Source organism: Sciurus carolinensis, chromosome 1 (genome assembly GCF_902686445.1).
Source record: "Sciurus carolinensis chromosome 1, mSciCar1.2, whole genome shotgun sequence".
Taxonomy (NCBI): Eukaryota; Metazoa; Chordata; class Mammalia; order Rodentia; family Sciuridae; genus Sciurus; species Sciurus carolinensis.
In genome coordinates, this window is record NC_062213.1 from 183,690,255 (window position 1) to 183,715,839 (window position 25,585).

The following is a 25,585-nucleotide window of genomic DNA, read 5'->3' on the forward strand; positions in this document are numbered from 1 at the left end:
TAAGTTTTTGAATGTGGGGGCTGGGGAGATAGCTCAGTGGGTAGAGTGCTTGCCTTATAAGCACAAGGCCCTGGGTTTGATCCCTAGCACCCAAAAAACAACAAAAAAAATTTTTTGAATGTGAATATGCTAAATGTTCTGTTGAGTTGTTTTTTTCCTTAAGAAACCCAATTTTGAAATAAAAACTAGAATTCCAAGCCAGGCATGACAGTATGTGCCTGCAATCCCAGCTACTCAAGAGACTGAGGCAGGAGGATCACTTTAGCTCACAAGTTTGAGACCAGCCTGAGCAATACAGTGAGACCTCATCTCAAAGAAAGAGAAAGGGATACGGGTATAGCTCAGTGGTAGAAAACTTGCCTACTGTGTGAAGCCCTGGGTTGGAGCCCCAGTACCACCAAACAAACAAACAAAAAAACCCAAAACATTCTTTAAAAATCAGTTTGATTTAGCAAGTATTATAAAGTTTTCACTTGACTGATAAACTTTTCTACAATCCCATTGAGTCTATCAGGTTCCATCAATTTATTTACTAATTCCTGCTCAATAGCCATTAGGGCCAGGCCACTAAGCTTCTCTTCTCCCATATTATGAAATAAATATGTTTTAAGACGAGGCAGTGTAGAAAATGAGTTTTCAGCAGTTGGTGAAGTAATTGGCCAAGACAAAGCAATACATAACAGCTTTGAGATGCAAGGAATACTATTGTGAAGACCATGCTGAATAAACAAATAGCCAAGATTGACGAAGGTAACGGAATCATAATCTATGACAAAGTTGAGCTTCGCATAGTGCCGATAAAATCTAAGTTCAGGGATAATGTCTGCATCAAGCTGATAAAATTCTTGAATATGTTTGGCTGTTGCTTCGTTTAATGGTTCATTCCACTTAAATAATAGTTCTGAAATTTGCTTCATTTTGCAATAATCGAACTCTGAAAAGCACAACTTTAAATTTTCTAATACAGTATCCAGGCCTTGGTAATAAATACTAATCTTATATTGTTCTTCTGTTGAAGTAGGAAACATACTATCTGAATTGCCAAAATCTATGGTTTTCTGAATTTTTCTTCTTCTCTGAAGAGAAGGTTTTTCAACTTCAAAACCCTTACTGGTTATTTTCTTACATATTTCCTCTGCTCCATCCCAGATAGTTTTGAAATATACATCATTTCTTTCAGATGATAAGCATTCCAAAATTGCTTCTATTTTTGAAGACAAAGAGAAGATGTCTATGGTTTCACTTTGAAGCTCTTTGGAAAGAATTCCTGTAACACTTAACACTCGATAAAGAAATTTCAAACAAAAGATAAATTCAAATTTGGAAACCAGTGTCAATAAATCACTCAATTCATCAGCCAAACTTGTATTTGAGGAATGGCTTGATACAAACTCTAATGTTTCAATAATCTCTGGAAGACTTTCGATCACAGATAACAATGTACGATCGTGGACTGTCCAGCATGACTGTGATACATGTTTTTTGCAAGTCTTGTTTTGACTTAGCTTAAAAACATCTTGAAAATTTGCCAACATTTCCCCAGACATATGAATAGTGTTGAACAAAGTACTGAGAGTATTTAGAGCACCTCGGAGTTCTTTAACTTCTTTACAAAACCTAATTACTGCTAAATCCAAAAAATGTGCATAACAATGTATATATAAAGCTCTTGGTTCTTCCTTCCTGAATTCTGCTGCAATTTTATTAAATTTTACCCTCAAATTAGTGGTACTGTCATAGGCCTGGCCACATATTTTATTAAAATCAACTCCAATTTGCTGCAGATAAGTTTTGATAGTCCTATGTAAATGGGTCCCAGTCATTTTTTCAATATCAACAAAACCCAAGAATCTTTCTTTAATTAAGATAGCCTTTGATGTTTTTTGTGGGTATCTTACACAAATTGAAAGCTGCTCTTTTGTAACACTATCAGTTGTTTCATCACATATTATTGAAAAAGCTGAGGAGACATTGATCTCATTCACAATATCCTGTAACATTTCAGTCTTTATTATTTCAATAATATCAGTTTGAATTTGTGTACTATTATAGAAGTCAACTTGTGAACTCATCAGTCGAAACATTTCTTCTCCTTTATCTTTTGCTCTGATTTCTAACAATTCTAAAAAATTGCCTTTATTGACAGATGAAACAGACTGGTCATTTGCTCCTAAGGGTAAACACTGCTTTCCAAGGAATAAAATATTTTCTATTACAAGTTTTAGGTACTTTTTATTTCCCTCAATCTGATTTGAATTAATAGATAAATTATCGCTAACAGCTTCATCACAAAACTGGTATTTCCTCCAAAACTGCAATGAATTCAAATGCATTTCACTTTTTTCATGCTTTCTGAATTTCTCCAGAGTTTTTTTCCAATTAGAAGTTCCTTGGGTTGCAAACGACTCTCCTCTATAGCTAAAGTTTTTCTGGCAGAACAACTGACAGGAATAACAGAATGTCATATCTTTTTTAATACTGTTTTCCACATGCTGAAAAGGTGAACGCCAAGGTTTCCTAGTACTTTGTGATTTACCTTTAACTTTTTGTACTTTGGCTGTAAATTTGGGGTGACGCAGTCCATCACTTATTTTCACAGATTTCATATTGCATGCAGGATCCTGGTTTGACACTTTATCTTTTTGTACTTCTAAACTGGCACCAAATGTGTGCTGGCTGAGTACTGAAGAAGATGGCAAAAGACTTGGCTGTTCCACACTATTAGCAATACCATTACTTGATTCATTGGGTGAACTCTTAGAGCTCTGTGGATAAAAAAGAAAAAAAATCAGTTGTTTTAACAGTCTTTAAATAAAAAACTGAACACATCTATTCTAATACAGTAAAATGAGTTAAGTTACAGTATGAACTTCTCTGGGGAAACATTTATAATTTAATTATTTCAATCTCGATTCAGTATTAAATATTATAGTTTCTTTTGGTATATAATTGTAATAAAATAATTTTTATTGCTCAGGTGACTAGAATTACTTAAGTAAAAAATGAATGTAGGAGGAAAATATGATTAATAAATATATGCAATACCTATACTACATGTAGGCACATATATAATTATATATTAAAAAATCTGCTCATAAAAGACAAGACCGTAGACAAAAATAATTAGGATAAAACTTACATCTGAAGTGACATTTGTTGTAACTGAAGAAACTGTACCTGTTAAAATAAATTAGAGCATAACTTTAAGATCTCATAACAAAAAAACAGCATCATAAAAACTAATTGCTTATTTCATATCAGGAGACAAAAAGAAAATTTAACACAAAGATTCATCAAGTATGACAAAACAATGTTTATATCAAATATCTTCACATCAACTTTTACCTTGTAAGACATCAGTGTCCATGATGGGCAAGGCAACAGGATTATCTGCTAATGACACTATATTGCTAATAATTGGAATTGAATCCTTCTTTGGAGAAAGGTGCTCCATTGAAGCATCATGCACCATGGAAACATTTGCTGAAAAAAATAAACAAAAATACTTTCTAAAAGTCAAGCAGAATGGGTCAAACCAGAAAGTGTTTTGAGTTAAAATATAGCTCAGTAGTAGTGCATGCACAAAGTCAAGGGTTGTTTAAGCTGCAGCAATACCAAAAAAAAAAAAAAAAATTCAAGGAATAATGCAAATATCTCATAACTTAGGATATTTCTGGACACTGAAGTAATCTTTAATGGGGTTTAAGGACAGCCCTTTTCCCCACTGCCAGGGGTTAGGGGGTGGGTAACAGGAATTGAATGCAGGGGTGCTTTACCACTGAGGTACATACCCAGCACCCGACCCCTTTATAAAATTTACTTAGAGACAGGGTCTTGCTGAGCTGCTTAGCCCTTGTTAAGGTGAGGCTAGCTTTGACCTTGCCATCCTCCTGACTCAGCCTCCTGAGTCACTGGGATTACAGGTGTGCACCACCACATCCAGCTGGATAGCCAGGTTTTTTAATATATTAGTAATAACAAAATGATCATTTACACTTCCTTATCATTTCATATCTTTTACCTTTATGCATAGTTTTTTAGTACTTTTATACTATTAGTTTGAAGTTATGAGCAAACGTTTGCTGTGAGTGGGAATCCATTTCTAACTCTTCCAGAATTCATAAACTTCAGCATCAATGGAGCTAAATTAGTGTCCATGTTAGTACTGCAGAAAATTCTGTAATAGATATACAAATTCCAGGGGCATCAATCATTCACCTGGTTGTCTAAATAGCACCACTGGTCCTATATGAGGCTCTTTGATAGAATACTTAGTCCTGGATTATATGTGCTTTTCTATCATTGAATATTTTAATTAATTAATTATTATTTTTTGTGGTGCTGGGAATTGAACTCAGGGCACTCTACCACTGAACTACACCCCAGCCCTTTAGTTTTATATTTATAAGACAGGATCTCATTAAATTGCCAAGGTTGGACTAAAAATTGCAATCTTCCTGCTTCAGCTTCCTGAGTAGCTAGGATTATAGGAGTATGCCACTGAGCATGGTTTATTACTAAAGCTTAAAGCATTTCCAATTACCTATACTTCACATGAAAATGAGTTGTAAAAGCCTTGTTTTACAAAGCAAACATTCTATATTTTAATAGAATCAATCAGAAATGTATTGAATAAACTCAACATTGTCTCCTATGAACCAAATTGTATAGTAGGTACTAAATGTGTACTAATGTAAACATGCAGGTGTTCGTTTACTAAAGGACCTAATACTCCAAAGGCATGGATCCTTAATTTTTTTCCATAAATATTGTTTTAAAATGAAGAGGTTCCGTATCAATCTAACATAACAATCTTTTTTTTTAAAACAATCTTAACAAATAAATGAAAGTACTGGAAAATTGTTTTTACAACGACTTTTAGACTGCTTTGACTTTTAGGTCAGTTTAATGTGGAAATGAATCAAGATTATATATTAAAAGCAAAATGTAGTTAAGTCAATAAAATTCTGAAGTGGCTAAACAGATATTACCTGTAGAAGATTCCATCTTAGCTTTATTATATGCAGAAAAACAATTAACAGAACAGAAAATCTCTGTCTTCCCCAAGTCATTAGTAATCTCAATCATTTCATCTGATGGCTTCAACGATTTGCAAGGAAAAGATGTAAGTATTTTGGCTGGTTTCTGTTTAAAGATTAAAACAATATTCATATTCCTGGCATGACACATATAGTTAACAAAAGCATATTATCACGTTTTTTGGTTGAAATATTACAAATAATGACAATGACGCCAATCTTTATACTTTCATAAAACCTGGAAAAACAAACAAAAAACACACTATAGATTGCAATGACTGAAATGAAGAAAATTGATAAATCTATTTGAAAACTGTTTTGTTATTTTTTGGACATATTTACCAATAATAATAATAATAATAATAATAATAATAATAATAAAAAAAAATATGCAAGCAATGAAGAAAGTGGTCATAAAAGATATTCATCATCCCATGCAATGAAAGTCTACTGAATAAATCAACAGTCTTATAATTATAGGTTTTCTTCAATACCAGCTTGCAAATCAACTTAGGAAAGCCTTCTACCTGTGCTAAAGAGGAGCCAGAAAAGGGTATTTTAACATACATTACAATATACTGTGAGAATCACTGTTTCTAGGCTAATTTCATGATAAAACTTATAAGCACACTGTAAGAAAACAGGATACAAACAGTGAGAAGTACAGAGTACAATATGTTCAATAAGCAGGAAGTATACAAAGGAAAAGGATAAACTGAGGTTCAACATCTATTCCTTCATACAACAACAGTGATCAGACAGAACTACTTTTGGGGATACATGGTGGTAAGACAAGACAAAATACGCAAATTTTCTCTGTGAAAGAACAGAATATTGGCAAAAGAAAAAGAAAATAAAAAAGATAATGTTGAAAATTTCTACTTTTAATCTTTTATTAATATAAATTTTTGTTATACATATTTTTAGTTTGAGTGATCTCAGCTATTGTTGCAGATGCTTTTCAAATTCCTTTTGTCCAGATCTTGCAGGTAGCACACCAAATGAATGAGACTCTATTGATGCCAGCTTCGATGACAGTGTTATCCACAGAGGGAGAAGGTCATGGACACTCAACTGTGGCTTCCAGAGGTTTTAAAAAAAAGGAGTCTTGAGAGGCCCAGCCTGCCTGGCATTTTGATGCTGCCTGTGAGTTTTACATTCTACAATGGTGTTGGGAGGTAGGTTGAGCACTCAATGAAATATAACTTGAAATTGGGCTGTGGTTGGTTGGTTGGTAGGCAGTCCTACTCCATATTGAAATAATTTCCTCCTGGAAGCAGACAGAGACCACAGTCCCACAGTTCTCCCTAACCATGAACTGTTTCCCCAACATGGCTAGTATGAGATTCTCCCAACAATGGGAGACCAAGCCCCTCTGCAGCCGATAATCTACTTGCTACCATTTTATCTGTGTCATCCTCCCACATTTAATTCCTTCCTTGAAAAGAGGGAAGTCACAATGTCTGTTAGGTCCCTGGGACATACCATGTGGCTATAAAACCTCTAGACCTGCTCCACAAGGCAAAGGTGGAGGAACTCATGCATGTACCTCTGAGCTACATCTTAGCCTTTTAAAAAATTTTGAGACAGGATCTTTTTTTTTTTATTATATATTTTTTAGTTGTTGATGACCTCAATATAATTTATTTCTTTATATATGGTGCTGAGAATTGAACCCAGTGCCTCACACATGCCAGGCAAGTGCTGTACAACTGAGCTACAACCCCTTGAGATAGGATCTTGCTAAGTTGCCCAGGCTGGTCTCAAAATTGCTATCTGCCTGCTTCAGCTTCTTAAGTACATGGGATTACAGGTATGCACCACTGTGTTCAGCTCTGTTTCATTCATTTTGATCATGGTCCCACTGTCATCACCTCAGCATCAGACTTGCTTTTTATTCTTTTGATACTGCTGTATCCATTGCCTCACAGAGTGACTTCTGCTCAACCAATGCAATTTTTATATTTTGATCAAATGTTAACAATTCATATTAAAATTTTATTTAACATTAAGCAACAATAGTGGTATAAGTCATAATTAAGTTAATTTGACATTCATATGGAAAAACTTCATATACTCTATTAAGGAGATATGGGGCCAAGCGTGGTGATGCATGCCTATAATCCCAGCAGCTTGGGAGGTTAAAGAAGGAGGATGGCAGGTTCAAAGACAGCCTTAGCAACTTAGCAAGGCTATAAGCAATCCTGTGAGACCCTGTCTCAAAATAAAAAATAAAAAGGGCTGGGGATATGGCTCAGTGGTTACATGTCCTTGGGTTCAATCCCTGGTACCAAAAAACAAAAAAACAAGAAGAAATGGTTGCAATCCCAAAGAACCAAAGGCCTACTGTTTTCTCTGATATGCAGATGCTAATTCACAGTAAGTTTGGGGGTGGGGGGTGGGGGGAGAATAGATGTACTTTGGATTAGACAGAGGGGAGTAAAAGGAGGGGAGAGGGCATGAGGGTTGGAATGATAGAATGAATTGGATATTATTACCCAATGTGCATATATGATTACATGACCTCCATATCATGTACAACTAGAAGAATGAGAAGTTATACTCCACTTATATATGATGTGTCAAAATGCAATGTCGTGTATAACTAATTAGAACAAATTAAATAAAGGAATGAAAGTTGCACAAACTTAAAAAATAAAAAGAAGAAATGATTGAGTGTGGTGGCATACACTTGTAATCCAATCTACCCAGGAGGCTCCGACAGAAGGATGGCAAATTCAAGGCCAGCCTGGGACACCTGGTGAAACCTTGAATAAAGAAATAAAAAGGGATGGGGATGTAGCTCAGTGGTAGAAGGCCTCTGGGTTCAATCCCCTGTACCAGAAGATGAAGAATACAAAAAAGATATGGCCAAAATAATTATAAAATATATCTAATAATTTATTTTTAAAAACAGCCAACTCATTTTTAGATTCCAATATTTGAACATTTCCTAAGTGTTCATTAACAATAAGAGTTTATTCTACTATAACTATTATACGATACCTTCATATTGTTAGGGTATAGTGTTAGGTTGTACTCATCAACCGGTTTATTCATGTCAGCCCTGCCCCATCACATGAGCTAAATAACTGGGTATGAGTCAGGCTAATAAAAGCAGGACAAGACCTACTTATTGAGTATAAGTCAAGAATATAAAGAAGGAATGGCACTTCCTGCCTTTGGAAGGATTCTGTGCCTCTATTCTTCTACTTTGGTCCCAAGGCAGGATATTCTAAGGGTGGGGACATTCTGTATAGAAAAGATGTGGCTCACAAATGAGGGGACTCCCACCCTCAGTTGCTTGGGTTGTGGGTTTTTCTTTTTTTCATACTGGGGAATTGAACCCAGGGGCATTTAACCACTGAGCCACATCCCCAGTAGCGCCCCCCGCCCCCCCAACCCGCTTTTTTAGCTGTGGATAGACCTTTATTTATTTATTTATTTATTTATTTATTTATATGCAGTGCTGAGGATTGAACTCAGTGCCTCACACATGCTAGGCATGTGCTCTACCACTGAGCCACAACCCCAGGCCCCCAAGCCCTTTTTAATATTTTATTTACAGTCAGGGTCTTGCTAAGTTGCTTAGGGCCTCATTAAGTTGCCGAGGCTGGCTAGGATCCAGGTGTGTGCCACTGCACCTGGCTTCAGCTGTTTGTTTTTTGATAAAGAATTTATAAGGATCAAGTCAGATCATAAAGTATCATAGGAACAAGCTAGATATCTAACAGTTCTAATTCAAGCAGGGCTAGCTTTTCTGCTTTCAGAAGCAGAGAGACTCTAGATATCTAACAGTTCTAATTCAAGCAGGGCTGGTTTTTCTGCTTTCAGAAGCAGAGACTCTCCTATCAGAAATGGGGTGTTATGGAGCTGTAGCTCAGTGGTAGAGCATTTGCCTCACACATGTGAGGCACTGGGTTCAATCCTCAGCACCACATAAAAATAAATACAAGATACTGTGGTCTGTCTACAATTTAAAAAAAATATTTAAAAAAATAGGGGATTATTTCTCATGGGTTATTTCCTCCGATGACTGATTCAGAAAAAGTATGTAACATTCTTGATATATCGTTACATTGTGTAGGTGAAAGAGTTAATTGTATTTAGGATGTTGCTTTTAAAAAAATTTTATAATAAAATTACCTATTATTATTAAAAAAAGAGTTAATTGTACTTTACAAACAGGCTACTGCCTGTTTACCTTTTCTTTGGTGAAAGACAATATGAGATTCTTTAGGACACTATCCACATAGTAGTTGTCATAAATTATGCAAGAAAGAACTGTCAAAAGTATTCTATTTCATCTTTATGAATTTACCAACTCAGATTATTCTCAATGGTACTAAAAATCATATTTCCACATTTTCCTAGAGTGGAACCATTCATAGACGGACTAAAAGGAGGAGCAATAGATCTTTTCTTCATACCTGCTTATATGCTGTAATATTCTTTGAACTATTAAAATAATGAGACTGTCCTTCCATCTGGAGTATGTGGAACAGACTAGAGCTGGTGTAACAGTAAGCGCCACAGTTCTCACAACAGTTCATGATAAAATTGTTAGCAGAGTGAAACTTTGAAAAGCAGTCATTACTGCAAAGGCTATGTTTCACTTTCTGGTATTTTACTTCATACTGAATCTAGGATTTAAATAAAAAATTTAATACAAACTCTGACTTTCAAGCAGAATCATCAGAATCCCTCTAGTTATTTTAAAAAAAGTTACAACTTACAATTGCCGTCTTCTGACACATATTACACTTGGTCAAAATGCTATTAGTACACATAGTAACAAATGGTTTCCTTTTTTCTTCGTATGATGAAAGACAAGACTGGCTGCAAAAATGTTTGCTAGTAGTATTATCTTCCAGTTGAACACTGATCACATCCTTCTGATTTAAAATGTCCCTAAAAATAAATACAAGGACACCATTAAACACTTTTACCACTAGCCTAATTTCTTTCTCTTTCATAAATTAAATGACCCCTGATCCCTGAAACAACTATCCCCCCCGGCTCCTTCATTTACCTTAAGAACTGTGAAACAGTGAGATTATCAGCTTTAAAATAAGAAAACCTGAATTTGACATTTAGTTCTACCACTTTCACTTAGCAACCTTGGATAAATAATTTGTACTCCCTAAATGCTAATTTCCTCATCTGTAACAGGGATATAAACACATCTGATCATATAGTTTTGAGGACTACCTAGTCTGTATTAGTTGGTGCTCATGTTAACAGAGTGATAACAAGTCACATATTCATTCCTGAGAAACACTGGAATTTATACAGTATATCAACATATGGTCTGCAAACCCCACGTGTGTGTGTTGACGGGGTCCCCAGATATTTTCCAGGGGACTCTAAGATCAAAAATATTTTCATGGCTGGGGTTGTGGTTCAGTGATAGAGTGCTTGCCTAGCACGCATGAGGCACTGGGTTCGATCCTCAGCACCATATAAAAATAAATAAAAAATAAAGGTATTGTGTTCATCTACAGCTAAAAATAAATAAATAAATAAATAAATAAAACTATTTTCATAATATTATATGTCATTTGCCTTTCTCACTATGTTGTCATTTTAACTGATAGTATGAAGGCAATAGTAATTCCAATCATAGACATGTACACAAAAGAACTGAAAAGCAAGTATATATTCATGCAAGTTCTTAACACTATTGACAATGGCAGAAAGATAGAAATGGCTCAAATGTTCACCAATGGACACATGGATAAACAAACTGATAAATCAGCAGATTACTCAACCACTGGAAAAGAATGAAGTATAATGGGATGAACCTTAACATGCCAAGGAAAAGACAGACACAAAAAGTCAAATGTATGGTTCTACTGATATGAAATTCTCAGAACAGATAAATCCATAGAAAGAATGCCATGATGGTTGCCAGGGGCTGGGGACAGAGGGAAATGGGGGAAAACTGCTAAGTAAGTAAGGCATTTTACTTTGGAACAATGGAAATGTTCTGGAACAAGATGGAGGTGATAGTTGTCCAACACTGAATGTACTAAATGACAGTGAAATGGCTAATTTTCTATTACATCAATTTCACCTAAATGAACTGGGAATAGAAAAAAAGTAGTGGTGGGTGAAACTACTGGAGCCTTAGCACAAATCAAGGCAATGACACCAAAGGTACCAACACACACATTTACTTTAAAACAAAAATCATTTCCATTTTAATTAAGGATGTCCTTAATGAAACACAAAGATTTTAAACTTAAATTTTATATTTGAATATACTGTTTTAATATTCCATATAACAAAATGGGACATGGGCATAAAGTACTTCTCCAAAGGTCAATGACTATCTCAATGAAAAGCCTATATAGAATGTTTAGAGTTACAACCTGAAAAAGCCACTTTTTTGTGTGTGTGTGGTGCTGGGGATCGAACCCAGGGCCTCAAGCACTCTACCAACTGAGCTATCTCCCCAGCACCAAGTCACTTTTTTTTTGGTGGATCACATTATTTATTTGAACATATGACTATAAGAAAAACTATTACCCAGAAGTTATCTGCTGGATACTTTCTTGAAAATGAAAATGAAAAAAAGTGAGACTGTCACTTCAAGAAAATAACTGACAGTATTTATTGCCAATGATAAAATTCAAGCTTTCAAGTATAAATTAGAATTTTCTGAAAACTTGTATTTGTTATCTCCAGCTTGATCACTTCCCAACATTTGAAGTCTTTTCTGTTGAGGCTGGTGGTGATTTGAAAAATATTGCATAATGAAATGTGTCAACATTTGGAAGATTTGGAGAATGCAATAAGTCAATATTTTCCAAATGATGACAGCATGCTGTTATAAAAATCATTCAATGGTAAAACATCTATTCAAAATACAAGACAAGGGGTGTTAGCTCAGTACATTTGCCTAGCAAGTGCAAGGTCCTTCAATCCCAAGAAGTAGGAAGGAAAAAAAGGTGTAAGACAAATCAATACATTAAAGACCACAGAGTATAAAAAATTCATTGATATGATTTCAGATTACATACTGCAACTATTTTTTTTTTTTTTTTTTTTTTTTGCGGTACTGGGGATTGAACACAGGGCCTTGTGCTTTCGTGGCAAGCACTCTACCAGCTGAGCTATCTCCCTAGCCCTGCAACTTTTTTTTTTTTTTTCCCCTTTTTTTGATACTGGGAATTGAACCTAGGGGCACTCTACAACTGAGTAACATCCCTAGGCCTTTTTTACTTTGTGAGACAGGGTCCTGCTATATTGCCCAGGCTTGCCTTGATATACAGGGGTGTGCCATTGTACCTAGCAACAATGCAATTAATATTTGAAAAACACTAACCCTTGATTTTTGGTATAGTATCAAAAACGTCCACAAATATCTGAAAGGCTAATAAAATACTCCTCCCTTTTCCAATTACATATTTGTGAGGTTATATTTTCTTAACTAACTTAACATTTTGCAATAAACTGAAAATAGAAGCAAATATAAAAATCCAGATATTAAAGTGGCTTACAAAACTGATAAACAATGCCAGTTTCTTAAAATTAACATTTTTAAAAAATGCTATTTGATTTTTAACATAGCAAATTTGATAAATATAACCTGTATAAACCACAACTCTTTGGTCTTCAATAGTTGATTTTGTTTTGGTATTGGGGATTGAACTCAAGGGTGCTTTACCACTGAGTTACATTCCAGTCCTTTTAAAATTTTTTATTTTGAGACAGGGTCTTGCTAAATTGCTGATGTTAACCTCAAACCTGCAATCCTCCTGCCTTAGCTTCTTGAGTTTCTGTGATTAAAGGCATTTGCCACATGAGTCTTCAATAGTTTTTGGAATGTAAAGGACACCAGATATAATGGCATGTGCCTGTAGTCCCAGCTACTCAAAGAGTTTGAAGCAGGAAGATCTCGAGTCCAGGAGTTTGAGGCCAGCCTAGGCAACACAGTAAGACCCTGTCTCATATTTAAAAAAACAAAACAAAACAAAAATAAAAGTATAAAGGGATCTTAGATTACAAAGTTTGAGAACTGCAGCTTTGGGAAATTCCAAGATACCTGGCTACCTAGAACCCTCAGAATATCAATCTTTGAAGACAGCAGTTTTCAAGATGAACTCCTCCTGAAATCAATAGTACTTTAACACTTCAACATCTTCAAATTTTAAATGTACATATCATGAACTTTCTACATTTTTAAACTGAAACTAACAGGTTCACATAATTATCACATCAGTGATTTTACTGTTCCAAAATAAGAATTTATTCCCAGTACAGATCTTGTTTTTTGGATATTTAATATTTTATGATCAGTGCTCTGGGATTTATGAATACACACTATAAAATCAGATCATGAATAATTAATTAATTTGAAGAGGTGATGGTAAGAGAAGAGTGAGGGACAGTAAGAAAGTAGATTAAGAGGTAAAGATATATAAGGCACATCTTTGAGACAAAAAGAAATTAGCCAGCTGGGAAAGGAGGCAGAAAAAAAATATGATCAGCAGATACACAAAAATCAGAAAAAGTGAACTGTAATTTTTACTGCTATTAGCATAATAGAATATTGACTTCTAATTTACTAGAGTCTTATAAACAAAATTAAAATATGAATCTCTGTTAGAAGGACCTAAAGTTAAACTCTGAATAAGCCAGTAAACAACTTTTATGTAAATAAAGTATTAGAGCATAGGCCTATTTGGCCTTTATTAATTGCTTTCTGGATTTCTAGTTGGTTTCAACTAAAGTGAAGAAATGACACTTTTTAAATACATACTTCTCAAAGACAAGTCACATCTTTCTAATAAGATTTTAAATATTTCAAAGCTAGCTTTCATTTGGTTCATGAATCAGGATAAAAACAGCATTAACTCAAAACAGACATTAAATCATGGCTATAAAAGAAAACTTAAAAGTAGATGCGGTGGCACACGACTGTAATCTCAAAGCTTGGGAGGACAAGGTAGGATGACAGCCTCAGCAACTTAGTGAGACTCTGTCTCAAACTAAAAAAAGGCTGGGGATGTAGTTCTGAAGTAAAACCCCCTTGGTTTCAATCCCTAGTACCAAACAACAACAAAATACCTTAAAATTACTAAAAGTTAGATAAAATTTTGAGAACTACAGAAAGAGGCTAATGAATGTGAAATTTAAAAGTTTTGAAAAAAAGCACAATTTACTATGAATAATGATGGCCTCTCCTAGTCTAAGTGTTACTACCATCTTTCCACCAACCTATAATTTTTAATGAGAAAAAAATTTATTCCAGAGGAAGCAAAATTTGCCTCTCATTTTTGCTAACACTGGATTTGTATACCTTAAAGAACAACTTACACACTAAATCTTTCCTGTTTCAGTCTTTTTCAATCTGTGAAGCTCCTGCTGAAGAAATGTAATGAGTATACTCCAAACAGAGCAACTTGATACCTTAACTTCTCAGGGCCTCTGTTTCCTCAAAACCAAAAGAAAAGGTTTTGATTGGATGATTTCTCTAAGGTCCCTTCCAGTTTTATGATTCTGCAGAGAAAGAAAGCAGGCTGAAGAGAGTGCCATATAGCCCACAGCTAAAAAGAAAAAAGACAAAGAACAAAGTATAGTATTGAGGCTTGAGAAAGCAAAAGAGAAAGGTAAGTAGACTTTCAGGGAATAAGACTTGAAACAACAGTTAACACCTGAAGCAGCAGCCAAATGAAGAGCTGAAGCAACCCACAAAAAAGGTCGGTGAGCTTGTTAAGGGAATAACAACAGTTGACTATCAACATGCATTGAATTCTTATTAAATGCCAGTATTGCTCTGATTACTTAAATATATTATTAAATGCTCATAATTCTTGTGTACATATAAAAGATGGGAATACTAAGGAAAAAAGTTCTCAATGCTTCTCATACTTTAGCATGTATAAGTCATATGGGGATAAATGCAATTCTGATACAGAAGGTCTAACTAGACCTGAGAACCTGTACTTCCAGTAAGCGCTCAGATGAAAATAATATAGTTGCATGGGGATAACACTTTAAGTAGCAGAATGCTAATAGAGGAAGCAAAAATTCAAATTATGGCAACCTAATTCCAAGACAAGACATTATTTGAAAGGAATTTAATATATTTATATGATGGTCTATAAAAATTCTTGTTTGGCATTAGCATTTATACTATCTTTGGACTTGCAAAGTCAAAATGCCACTAATCCAATCATATCCCCATAGAAACCTACATACACATATGTAGGTTTACCTATGGCTCTTTAACTTTTCAAAAGAATTAAATAATTTCACTTACCATCATAAGACTAATGTTATATTATTCTACATTTTGGAAGATTCATAAACTACATGACTAAACTTTTAGTAGGCTGTTTCTTATACAGCTAAATGATAGAATGGAATGAGCATACCAATAATCCTAATTACAGAAAATTTCAAATGAGAGCTCTGCAAGTCACATTATTTAAAATGGGAAAAAGAGTTCCTCATGTATTAATTTCTGCAAACCTCTCAATTACCAAAAACTACTTCTGAACAATCTATTAGAGCAACTGAAAGCAGCAGTTTTCAGTAAGTCAAGGTAACATATCTATAGAAAATATAGAATATTACAACTAAGACTCTGACCATGATCTATGTAGGGAAGTAAAAGGCAAAATTTAGAATTATATACTTTGTGCAGTTTGAGCAAGTTCTTTTGGCAGGAGCTGGTGAACTGGTAGATGAAATATGTTCTATGATGCATGGGGTAGAGCAGAAAAGTTGAGTAGACCCTTTCCTCTGATAAGCAGTTTGCCCCTTCTGGAGGATTTTTTTACAACCACAACAGGAAACCTGAACAGTTGTGGTTGAAACTGAAGGAAGCATTTTATTTATGCCAGATGATGACAGGGAAAGCTGAACGCCTGCAGTCAACTGTGATGCTACAAAAACAAAACAGGAAGAAACTTATTAGTATTTTCATAGTTAAATATGCACTCTTTCATTTTCTTTTAGAATTACTTTTACCCAACCCCCAACAATGCAATATTTAAAGGTGTTTTTAAATTTGTTTTTAAATCTGTTGGTCAGAATAAATATAATCAACTTAAATAATTCTATTACCACTGTCTGAAAATGTAGTATTTATTTTCAGTTCATTCTCTTGAGTTTTGGGTTGTTGGGCTTGACAATATTCCTAAAAAAAGAGTTGAAAACAATGAATACAATGCACCTAAGACAATCATTCAATAGAAAGCGATAAATTACACTTAAGCCTGTTCAATTAGCTGTATAACTGAATCAAACCAAGGTACAGAGGTGAGCATTTTCCTTTTGGTGCCCTTTGGCTGATAATTTTAATTTTCTATGATACCAAAAACTGATTATTAATATCAGGTTTCCTTTTTTGGTGTAATTATTAGATAGAGTGAATTCTATCATCACACCAATTGAAACTGGCCTGTTTGGGAAATTTGTTTGTTTTCTCTCTAATCCTGACTTCTGAGGTCAGGTAAATGGTTTAGTTTCAGCTTGGTGACATGGAACGTTAGTGACTTCATTTTGACTTTTAGCTTGGTTTTCTGGGGCCCAGTTACGGAGTTTAGTCCAAAACAATGGCCTCCTATAATTTTTTATTTAATAATTGGTACTACCAATAGAGAATAGATATAATGACATATTCTCCCTATTGTTTTAATCATTAACAATCAATTATCTGCATAAGGACCATAAGTCTAGAATTGTTGTATTGGGCCAAGTGATTCTTATAAAGTAGGATTTTTTTCAGAACTACAGGCAGTTTCATTGCCACCCTTTCTAAACTCAATCTGTATGTTTGACTGCCCATGGGTTGAAGAAGCAATAGTTAACTGTTAGATGAATATTTCCCAATGTCACCAACTTAATACTGATCTAATTTATGCTACCTTTTTTTTTTTTTTTTTTTTTTTTTTTTTTAATAAGAGAGGGCTGGGAGTGTGGCTCAGTGGTGGAGTGCTCACCTAGCATGTGTGAGGCACTGGGTTTGATCCTTAGTACCACATACAAAACTAAATTAAAAAAAAAAAAAAAAATAGGGCTGGGGATATAGCTCAGTTGGTAGAGTGCTTGCCTTGCAAGCACAAGGCCCTGGGTTCAATCCCCAGCACCTCAAAAACAATCAAACAACAAAAAAATAATAATAAGAGAGAGAAAGATGGGGTCTAGCAATGTCCAAATTGGTCCTAAACTTCTGGGCTCAAGCAAGCCTCCTGTCTCAGCTTACCTAACAACAGATGGACTACAGGCATATGCCACTGGACAGTTTAGGCCATTTTTCAATGGAAATAAGTTACAACTGCATTCTCTTGCCAGGTGCAGTAGTACACACCCATATCCCAGTTACTCAGGAGGCTGAGACAGGAGGATTACAAATTCAAGGCCAGACTGGGCAACTTAATGAGACCCCATCTCAAAATAAAATAAAAGGGGCTGGAAATGTAGCTCAAAGTTTAAAGTGGTCCTAAATTCAATCCCCAGCACCACCAAAATAGAAAAAAAGAAAAGAAGGTAAAATATTTACTTGAGCATTGTCAGGTTCGGTCTTAATTTCAACAAGCCGCTCCAGCTGTAATGCCACTGTCTTATGTTCACCATCTGAAGGTTGTCCTTTCATTTTAAAATTGGATGCAAAGGAATCCTCCAGTTCTAAATTAATGTATGTCTTCCTGGAGAACTGTTTCCAGATTCCTGAAATAAAATATTGATAGAAGTCTGATTTTAAAATTAGTGTTTTTAAATATGGTACATTTGTGAAATTACTAGAGGCTATAGACAACTCAGCATCAAGGTTCCTTCATAGCACCAACACAAGTTTCCTTCCTTTCATCCAATATTTCTAGATAGTTTTGCTTTACATTCTCTGATAGTTAATACCTCTGTGCTTTCTTCTAGAACTAATTTCCATTTCTGTTCTCCTAGGCCTGGATGCAGATACCACAAAACCTACAAATTGTTTTGTTTGTTTGTCTTTGGTATTGGGTATGGAACCCAAGGGTGCATTCACCCCTGAGTCATCTGCCAGCCTTTTTTATTTTATGGCCTAGTTAAATTGTTGAGATTGACCTTGAATTTGGAATTCTCCTGCCTCAATCTCCCAAATTGCTTGGATTACAGGCATGCACCACCATGCCTGGCTTTACTAACTATTATAGAGGGCAGGGATAACTTACTCCATGGGTATAAACTTACATTAAACATGTATAAATAGAGAAGTTAAAAGTTGTTACAGGAGTAATCCCAGACCTATGGTTTTATTCTGGGTTAGTATATAAAAGACCCAAGTAATTCTACTGCTATTTTTTTTATTTGTGAGGTTGGGGCCTAACCACCATCTCATCTCCATCTTTATCTCAGCTTCTATTGAATGCTCCTATTTCAAGGCAGAAAATTGAATAATTAATTATGGCCTGACTTTAAGTGCAGTTAATAACTCATATAGCCCAAATGAACAATGCACACAATTTGCACACCAAAACTCACTGGAAATTAATATATTGTCATTGAGTAGATTCGCTTCACCTGAAAGTAAATAGGCTGCGCATGTCTATCATCAATTAAAAACAAAGATGGTCACACCACCAAAAGTGTTATACAAATTTAATGCAATCCCTATTAAAATCTCAATGACATTCTTCAGAGAACTAGAAAAAGCAATCTTGAAATTCATCTGGAAAACATAAGAGATCCAGAATAGCCAAAGCAATCCTTAGCAAGAAAAGTGAAGCAGGAGGCATCATAATATGAAACATTAAATTGTACTACAGAGTCACAGAAACAAAAATGGCATGGTATTGGCACCAAAACAGACACATAAATACAAAACAGAAGAGACAGAGACAAACCCACATAAATACACTGATCTCATTCTAGACAAAGGCACCAAAACCATTGACTGGAAAAAAATATAGCCTCTTCAACAAATGGTACTGGGAGAACTGGAAATTCATATGCAGCAAAATAAAATTATACCCCTTTTTCACCCTGCATGAAACTCAACTCAAAGTGGATCAAGGACTTAGACACTAGAACACAGACCCTGTGCCTAAATAGAAGAAAAAGTAGGTCCAAGTCTTCACCATGTTGTTGGCTTAGGAAATGACTTTCTTAACAGGACCCCTAAAGTATAAGAATTAAAATCAAGAATCAGTAAATGGAATGGATTCAAACTAAAAAGCTTCTTCTCAGCAAAGGAAACAATCAAGAATGTGAAGAGAGAGCCTACGGAATGGGAAAAAGTTTTACCACATGCACCTCTGATAGAGCCAAAAAACCAAATAACCCAATAAATCAATGGGCAAAGGAACAGAAGAAGAAATACAAATAGTCAAAAAATATATGAAAAAATATTCAGCATTTCTAGCAATTAAGAGAAAAGCAAATCAAAACTACTCTCAAAATTTCATCTCATTCCAGTCAGAATGGCAACGATCAAGAATACAAGTAATAATATTCAAAACACAGTAAAAAGAATACAAGTAATAATAAATGTTGGTGAGGATGTGGGGAAAAAGGTACACTCATACATTGCTGGTGGGACTGCAGATTGGTGCAACCACTATGGAAAGCAGTATGGAGATTCCTCAAAACTTGGAATGGAACCACCATTTGACCCAGTTATCCCACTCCTCGATTTATACCCAAACGACCTGAAATCAGCATACTATAGTGACACAGCCACATCAATGTTTACAGCAGCTCAATTCACAACAGCTAAACTATGGAACAAACCTAGATGCCCTTCAACAGATGACTAGATAAAAAAAACTGTGGTATATATACACAATGGAATATAACTCAGCCATAAAGAAGAATGAAATTATGGCATCTGTAGGTAAATGGATGGACCTGGAGAATATCATGCTAAGCAAAATAAGCCAATCCCGAAGAACGAAAGGCAGAATGTTTTCTCTGATATGCAGATGCCAATTCACAATAAGGGGGTCAGCCAGGGAAGAACAGAGGTACTCTGGATTAGACAGAGGGGAATGAAAGGACAGGAGTGGATATGGGGGTAGAAATGACAGTAGAGTGAATCAAGACATTTTGACCCTATGTGCATATTTGACTGTGTAACTGTATCATGTACAACCAGACAAATGAGAAGTTATACTGCATTTATATATGATGTGTCAAACTGCATTCTACCGACATGTATAACTAAACAGAATATAAAAAACAAAACAAAACAAGCACCTATGAACTTTGGCATTCTGGAACCCCTTCAAATGTGAAATCACACAAATTGAAGAATACTGGAAAGCACCCTGAAAAAAAATCAGTTAATGTACTATTTCTGAGGCAGGGAAAATGGTACATAACATCTATCCAGTTATCAAAAAAATAAAGAGCAAAAAACATGAATGACAACAAAATGCACATGAGAATAAAACAAGTCTCAAAGATTAGATTTTTTGGGGGGTGGGGGGGCAGGGGTAACAGGGATTGAACTCAGGAGCACTAGATCACTGAGCCACATCCCCAGCCCTATTTTTGGGTCTCACTGAGTTGCTTAGAGCCTTGCTTTTGCTGAAACTGGCTTTGAATTTGTGATCCTCCTGCTTCAGTCTCCTGGGACACTGGGATAATAGGAGCCACTGGGATTATAGTTGGGCACCACCACACTGGGTGAAGACTAGTTTTTAATATAGTCCTTCAAATCTTTCCAAACGAGGGTTAAATGGCACTTTTGATTAACAGTCAAAAGATAACTGTGGCATTATCTTCCTGCTGGTAAACACTGCCTGGTAGTAATTTAAAGCATTTTGATTTAGGGTCTGAGGGTATTAGTCAATGGTAGATTTAGATAACGTTTAGAAAACACAAGGCCCTGGGTTCAGTCTCCTGAAGGGGAAAAAGAATCTTTTTTTTTACTTACACCAAAGAGTAACTATTTATTTATTTTTTGTGGTGCTGGGGATTAAACCCAGGGCCTTGTGCATGCCAAGGCAAGCACTCTAACAACTGAGCTATCCAAGTCCGAATTTTTAAATTTTAATTTTTAAACTCTTTTAAAAAATATTTTTAAATTGTTGATGGACCCTTATTTTATTTCTATGAGGTGCTGAGAAGTGAACCCAGTGCCTCACACATGCTAGGCAAGTGCTCTACCACTGAGCTACAACCCCACCCCCAAAGAGGAACTTCTTATAGAGTGGAATGCAAAATTCATTTGTTGTTTTGTTGTTGTTGTTGGTACAAGGGATTGAACCAAGGGGTGCTTAACCACTGAGCCACATCCCCAGCCCATTTTTTATTTTGAGGGGAGTTTTCGATAAATTGCTTAGGGCCTCCCTCTTGTTGCTGAGGCTGGCTTTTTTTTGTTGTTTTTGTTTTTGTTTTTTTGCAGTGCTGGGGATTGAACCCAGGGCCTTGTGCTTGCAAGGCAAGCACTCTACCGACTGAGCTATCTCCTCACGAGAGGTTGGCTTTGAACTTGAGTCTCCTGCCTCAGCCTCGAGTCACTGGGATTACAGGCCTGCTCTACCATCCAGGCCACATTTTCTTTTAAGTAAAACATGACTGCAGAGAAACTACGAATTATCAAGAGTTACTTTCAGACATAATACAGATGTCCAGAGGGAATACATCCACTTTCCTTCTGAAAAATTAGTATAACATTGCTTATATAAAACCTGATGTTTCAAACTGCTTCACCTTAATCTTTCTATTCCTCCCCACTACACCCTGCTCCTGTTTTCCATCCTGAAAAAGTAATTTTGTGCCTGTTCAAATTCTAGTCAGTTTATAAACAACTCAGTTCCAGATCTTATCAGATTGTTACTTACTCTAATAAATCAGTAGCTTTCAAATAGTGTTTGTGGTTTTCAACAAACATTTTTAAGATAAAAATTTACTTTTAAAAAAAGTAATAAAATCCTGAGATATACTTACCTGTTATAAACCAAATGTTATTTTGGAAACCTCCAAAGCATTAACTTGTGTTAATTAATATAGAACTTTTGGAAAGTAGCCTTTCCAAAAGGCTACTTTCCAAAACTGTATTCTGGATGAATACAGTTCATGCCTTGTAGCTCTGACATTGACTAGGAATGTGACGGGTCTGCACCAATCTTTTTTAGATTATATTCTGCCATCTATATATGTATATACACAGACACACAAACATACTCACATAAACCCTAGAGGTAAATTCACTACCTTTTCTTGCCGGGGAGGGACAGATACTGGGGACTGAACCCAGGGGCACTTTACAACTGAGCCAACTCCCAGTCCTTTTTATTTTTTGAGATAGGGTCTTGCCAAGGTGCTGAAGCTGGTCTCAAACCTGAATCCTCAATCCTCCCGCCTTAGCTGCTCCAGGGAATACAGGCCTGCACTGCCTAGACAGGCTAAATTCACTACTTTTGTAAGTGCATCTATTCCATTAATGCTCTTGCCACAATCTAGAAATTGAATAGGCAAAGTGTTCTAACGAAGTTCCTGTTGCAATTTTCGGATGCTCCTTAGGTCATGTATTGAGACAGGGACTACAAGGTATTGTCAGATGCTGTTAGTGATTCAACTCTTACAGCAAAAATTGTTAATTTATTTACTTTCAAGCTTCTGGTTCAGTTTAATTGAGAAGTATGTTGATACTGTATCCTGATTAAGCTAATTAAATCACTGTTGGCAAGCAGTAGCCCAAGGAAACCAAGATATTCTCAATCCTGCACTCCAAGGCATCTTCATTTAATGCCAATTTCAAATCCGAACTCATCTCAAAGAGTCGATTTTTTTTTTTTTTTTTTTTTTTTTTTTTTTGATACCGGAGAATGAACCCAGGGGCGCTTAATCATTGAGCCACATCCCCAGCCCTTTTTTATTACTTTGAGTCAGGGTTTCGCGAAATTGTTGAGGCTGCCTTTGAATTTGGGATTCTCCTGCCTCAGCCTCCTGAGCCCTTGAGACTACAGGCGTGCGCCACCGCGACCGCGAGTGTCAAACTTTTAGAACAATTAGCTCATTTATTTTTTTGTTAATTATTTTTTGTCTGGCGGGCCTACATGCTAAGCAAGTGCTCTACCACTGAGCTACACGTCGTTTCTTTTAGTTGAGACACCGTGCACCATTCTATTTGCAGAAACTGTTTAAAGATTTTTTCTTTTTGCTTGAAAAATCATTATTTAATGAAAGGACAGTCACAGGTGTGATTCCACGTTTTAGAAACCGAGGTCGCGGAAGGAGCAAAGGCAGAAAGGCCGGTTTACCATGCAGGAGCAGTGGGCGGCGAGAAATCTCTGGAGCGGGAGCAGTGACCCCCAGATTCTCCGCCGGCGAGGTCAACAAAGGTGACAAACGCGCTCCAGGTCAGGGCTAGGCCGCGAGTTCCCGACCCCCAGGTGCCAGCATTTGCATTCAGGGCCCAGTCTCTAGAACCCCGGCTCCACCCGCGCGCCATCCTCCCACAGACCGAAGAAACTCTGCCCCTTTCCGGTAACGCGCAGGAGTAAAGACCGAAACCAGAGCCGCAGAAGGAGGCTTACTAATTTCTCTCAGGAAGGCTCCCCGCGAACAGCCTCTCACGAACTCGTCGACGCAAAACGGCCCCGCCAGCCCCGCCCCTTTCCCGTCGTCCTCTGCGGCCGAGCATGCGCAGCGCAGCGCAGCCCGGCGCAGTGCTGTCTCGCGACGTTGGAAAGGGTGCTCTGCGGGTGGGCAGGGAGGTGGGAGAGGGGCCAGGGAGGAAGCTTTAAGTCCTCGCGGGCCTTTGTCATTGAAGTCATCTCAGGCAGGGCAATTGAATTTCCCGGATTTGAAAGAGGGCTGACCCACTTACTAGCAATAAATAAGTGATTTAACAACTTCTGTACTTTCCTATTCTTCATTTTGAAATGGTGTTAATTATAATGCCTACCCTTAGGCTTGTGAATATTAGGCAATGCTAAGCAAAGCTTCAGGTGCAGAGTAAGTTCCCAGTACATTTATCTGCAGAAATTGGGACCCTCTATTCAAGCGCAGTGGTGCATTCCTGTAATCCCAGCAGCTCAGGAGGCTGAGGCAGGAGGATCGTGAGTTCAGGCCAGCCTCAGCAATTTAGCGAGACCCTTAGCAACTCAGCGAGACCCTGTCTTTAAATAAAATAAAGAAAAGGGCTGGGTATGTGGCTCAGTGGTTAAGAACTTCTGGGTTCAATCCCAGGTACCAAGAAAAAAAAAAAAAAAAAAAAAGAAAAAAGAAAAGGAGGACTTCTGCTATCTCTTTGTTTTTTGCATTACTGGGGATCAGTTCCAGGGCCATCTGCATGCTAGGCAAGTGACCTACCAGGGAGCAACACCTCAGCCCCCCTCCCCCCTTTTTTAAAATTGCCTGAGCTGGCCTTGAATTTGGGATCTCCTATGTCAGCCTCCCAAGTAGCTGGGATTACAGGCATGCTCCAGGACACCTGGCTCTGAGTATATTAAAATCAAAATAATCCCAAAACTCTGGCAAAAAATTATGGTATATTTTAAATGCTTATATTTAACAAAGTAATACTTTGAACACTTAAAAACATACAGGATCAAAAATTATGATATTCCTGTTGGGTGCGGTGGTGCACATTTGTGATCCCAGTGACTTGGAAGGCTGAGGCAGGAGGATCATAAGTTCAAAGCCAGTTTAGTGAGGCCTTAAGCAGTTTAGCAAGACCCGGTCTCAAAAAAAACAAAAGAAAGAAAAAATGTTGGGGATGTGTTTCAGAAGTTGAGCACTGCCAGTTTCAATCCAAAAAGTACCAAAAATTATGATCTTCCTAAAATCATAATAGGATTAGAAAAAATACATAAAGTTATGTTACTTATTGCGGTCTTGTCTTGACTATAACTACTATTACTTTTTTTTTTTTTTTTTTCCTGTATTAGGGCTTGAACCCAGGGACTTGTTGCCACTGAGCTATATCCCCCAGACTTTTAAAATATTTTTTAGTTTGAGACAGGGCATACTAATCTGCCCAGGCAATCCTCCTTCCTCAGCCTCCCTAGTTGCTAGGATTACAGGATTACACCATGCCTGACTGACCATAATTGTGTGTGTGTTTGTGTGTGTGTGTCCAAAAGACCTGACAAGAACAATTTTAAAGGAGGAAAAGTTTATTTTGACTCACAGTTTCAGACTTCAGTCCATGATTGGCTGACACCATAACTCTGGGCCCAAGGTGAGGAAGGACATGGTGGAGGAAAGCAGCTCAGGACTTGGTAACAAGAAAGCAGACCATAACTTCTTAAAGAGGTACTATCAAATGTATGAATTTGAGGACCAGGGGCAGAGCTCAGTGGTAGAGTGCTAATTGAACACATGGGAGGCTGTGGGTTCCAATGCCAGCACTGCAAACAAAAACATAGAAGCATGTATTTGAGGCACTTTGTGAAGGTAAGTTCTAGACCAAAATGGCCTCCTGACACCTGCTGCCATGGTCTCTGAATACGCTTTGCAGTTAGCTTGGAATTCATGACCTTTGGTGATTTTTTTCTTTGTATAGTACTAGGCATCAAACCCAGGGGCTCATACATGCTAAGCATGTGCTCTGCCACTGAGCTCCATCCCTAGTCCTACTTTGATTTTGAATATTACAC

General features: G+C 36.6%; 1 protein-coding gene across 7 annotated transcripts; it reads right to left on the reverse strand.

Moving 5' to 3' along the window:
• Zmym1 (zinc finger MYM-type containing 1) lies at positions 1-23,590 on the reverse strand. 7 transcript variants are annotated; one of them, XM_047523443.1, is made up of 10 exons: positions 23,519-23,590; positions 17,557-17,723; positions 16,119-16,191; positions 15,688-15,937; positions 9,776-9,950; positions 9,470-9,682; positions 4,992-5,145; positions 3,346-3,483; positions 3,140-3,177; positions 1-2,765 (listed from the first exon to the last, which is right to left on the reverse strand). In XM_047523443.1, the coding sequence occupies exons 2-10, from the start codon at positions 17,647-17,649 to the stop codon at positions 459-461; spliced, it is 3,441 nt and encodes a 1,146-aa protein (XP_047379399.1). In that variant the 5' UTR covers positions 17,650-17,723; positions 23,519-23,590; the 3' UTR covers positions 1-458. The 7 variants fall into 7 exon arrangements, with proteins under 7 accessions (XP_047379399.1, XP_047379405.1, XP_047379414.1 ...); XM_047523449.1 differs by lacking the exon at positions 23,519-23,590 and adding an exon at positions 23,243-23,510; XM_047523458.1 differs by lacking the exon at positions 9,470-9,682.
• Positions 23,591-25,585: the final 1,995 nt, after the last annotated feature.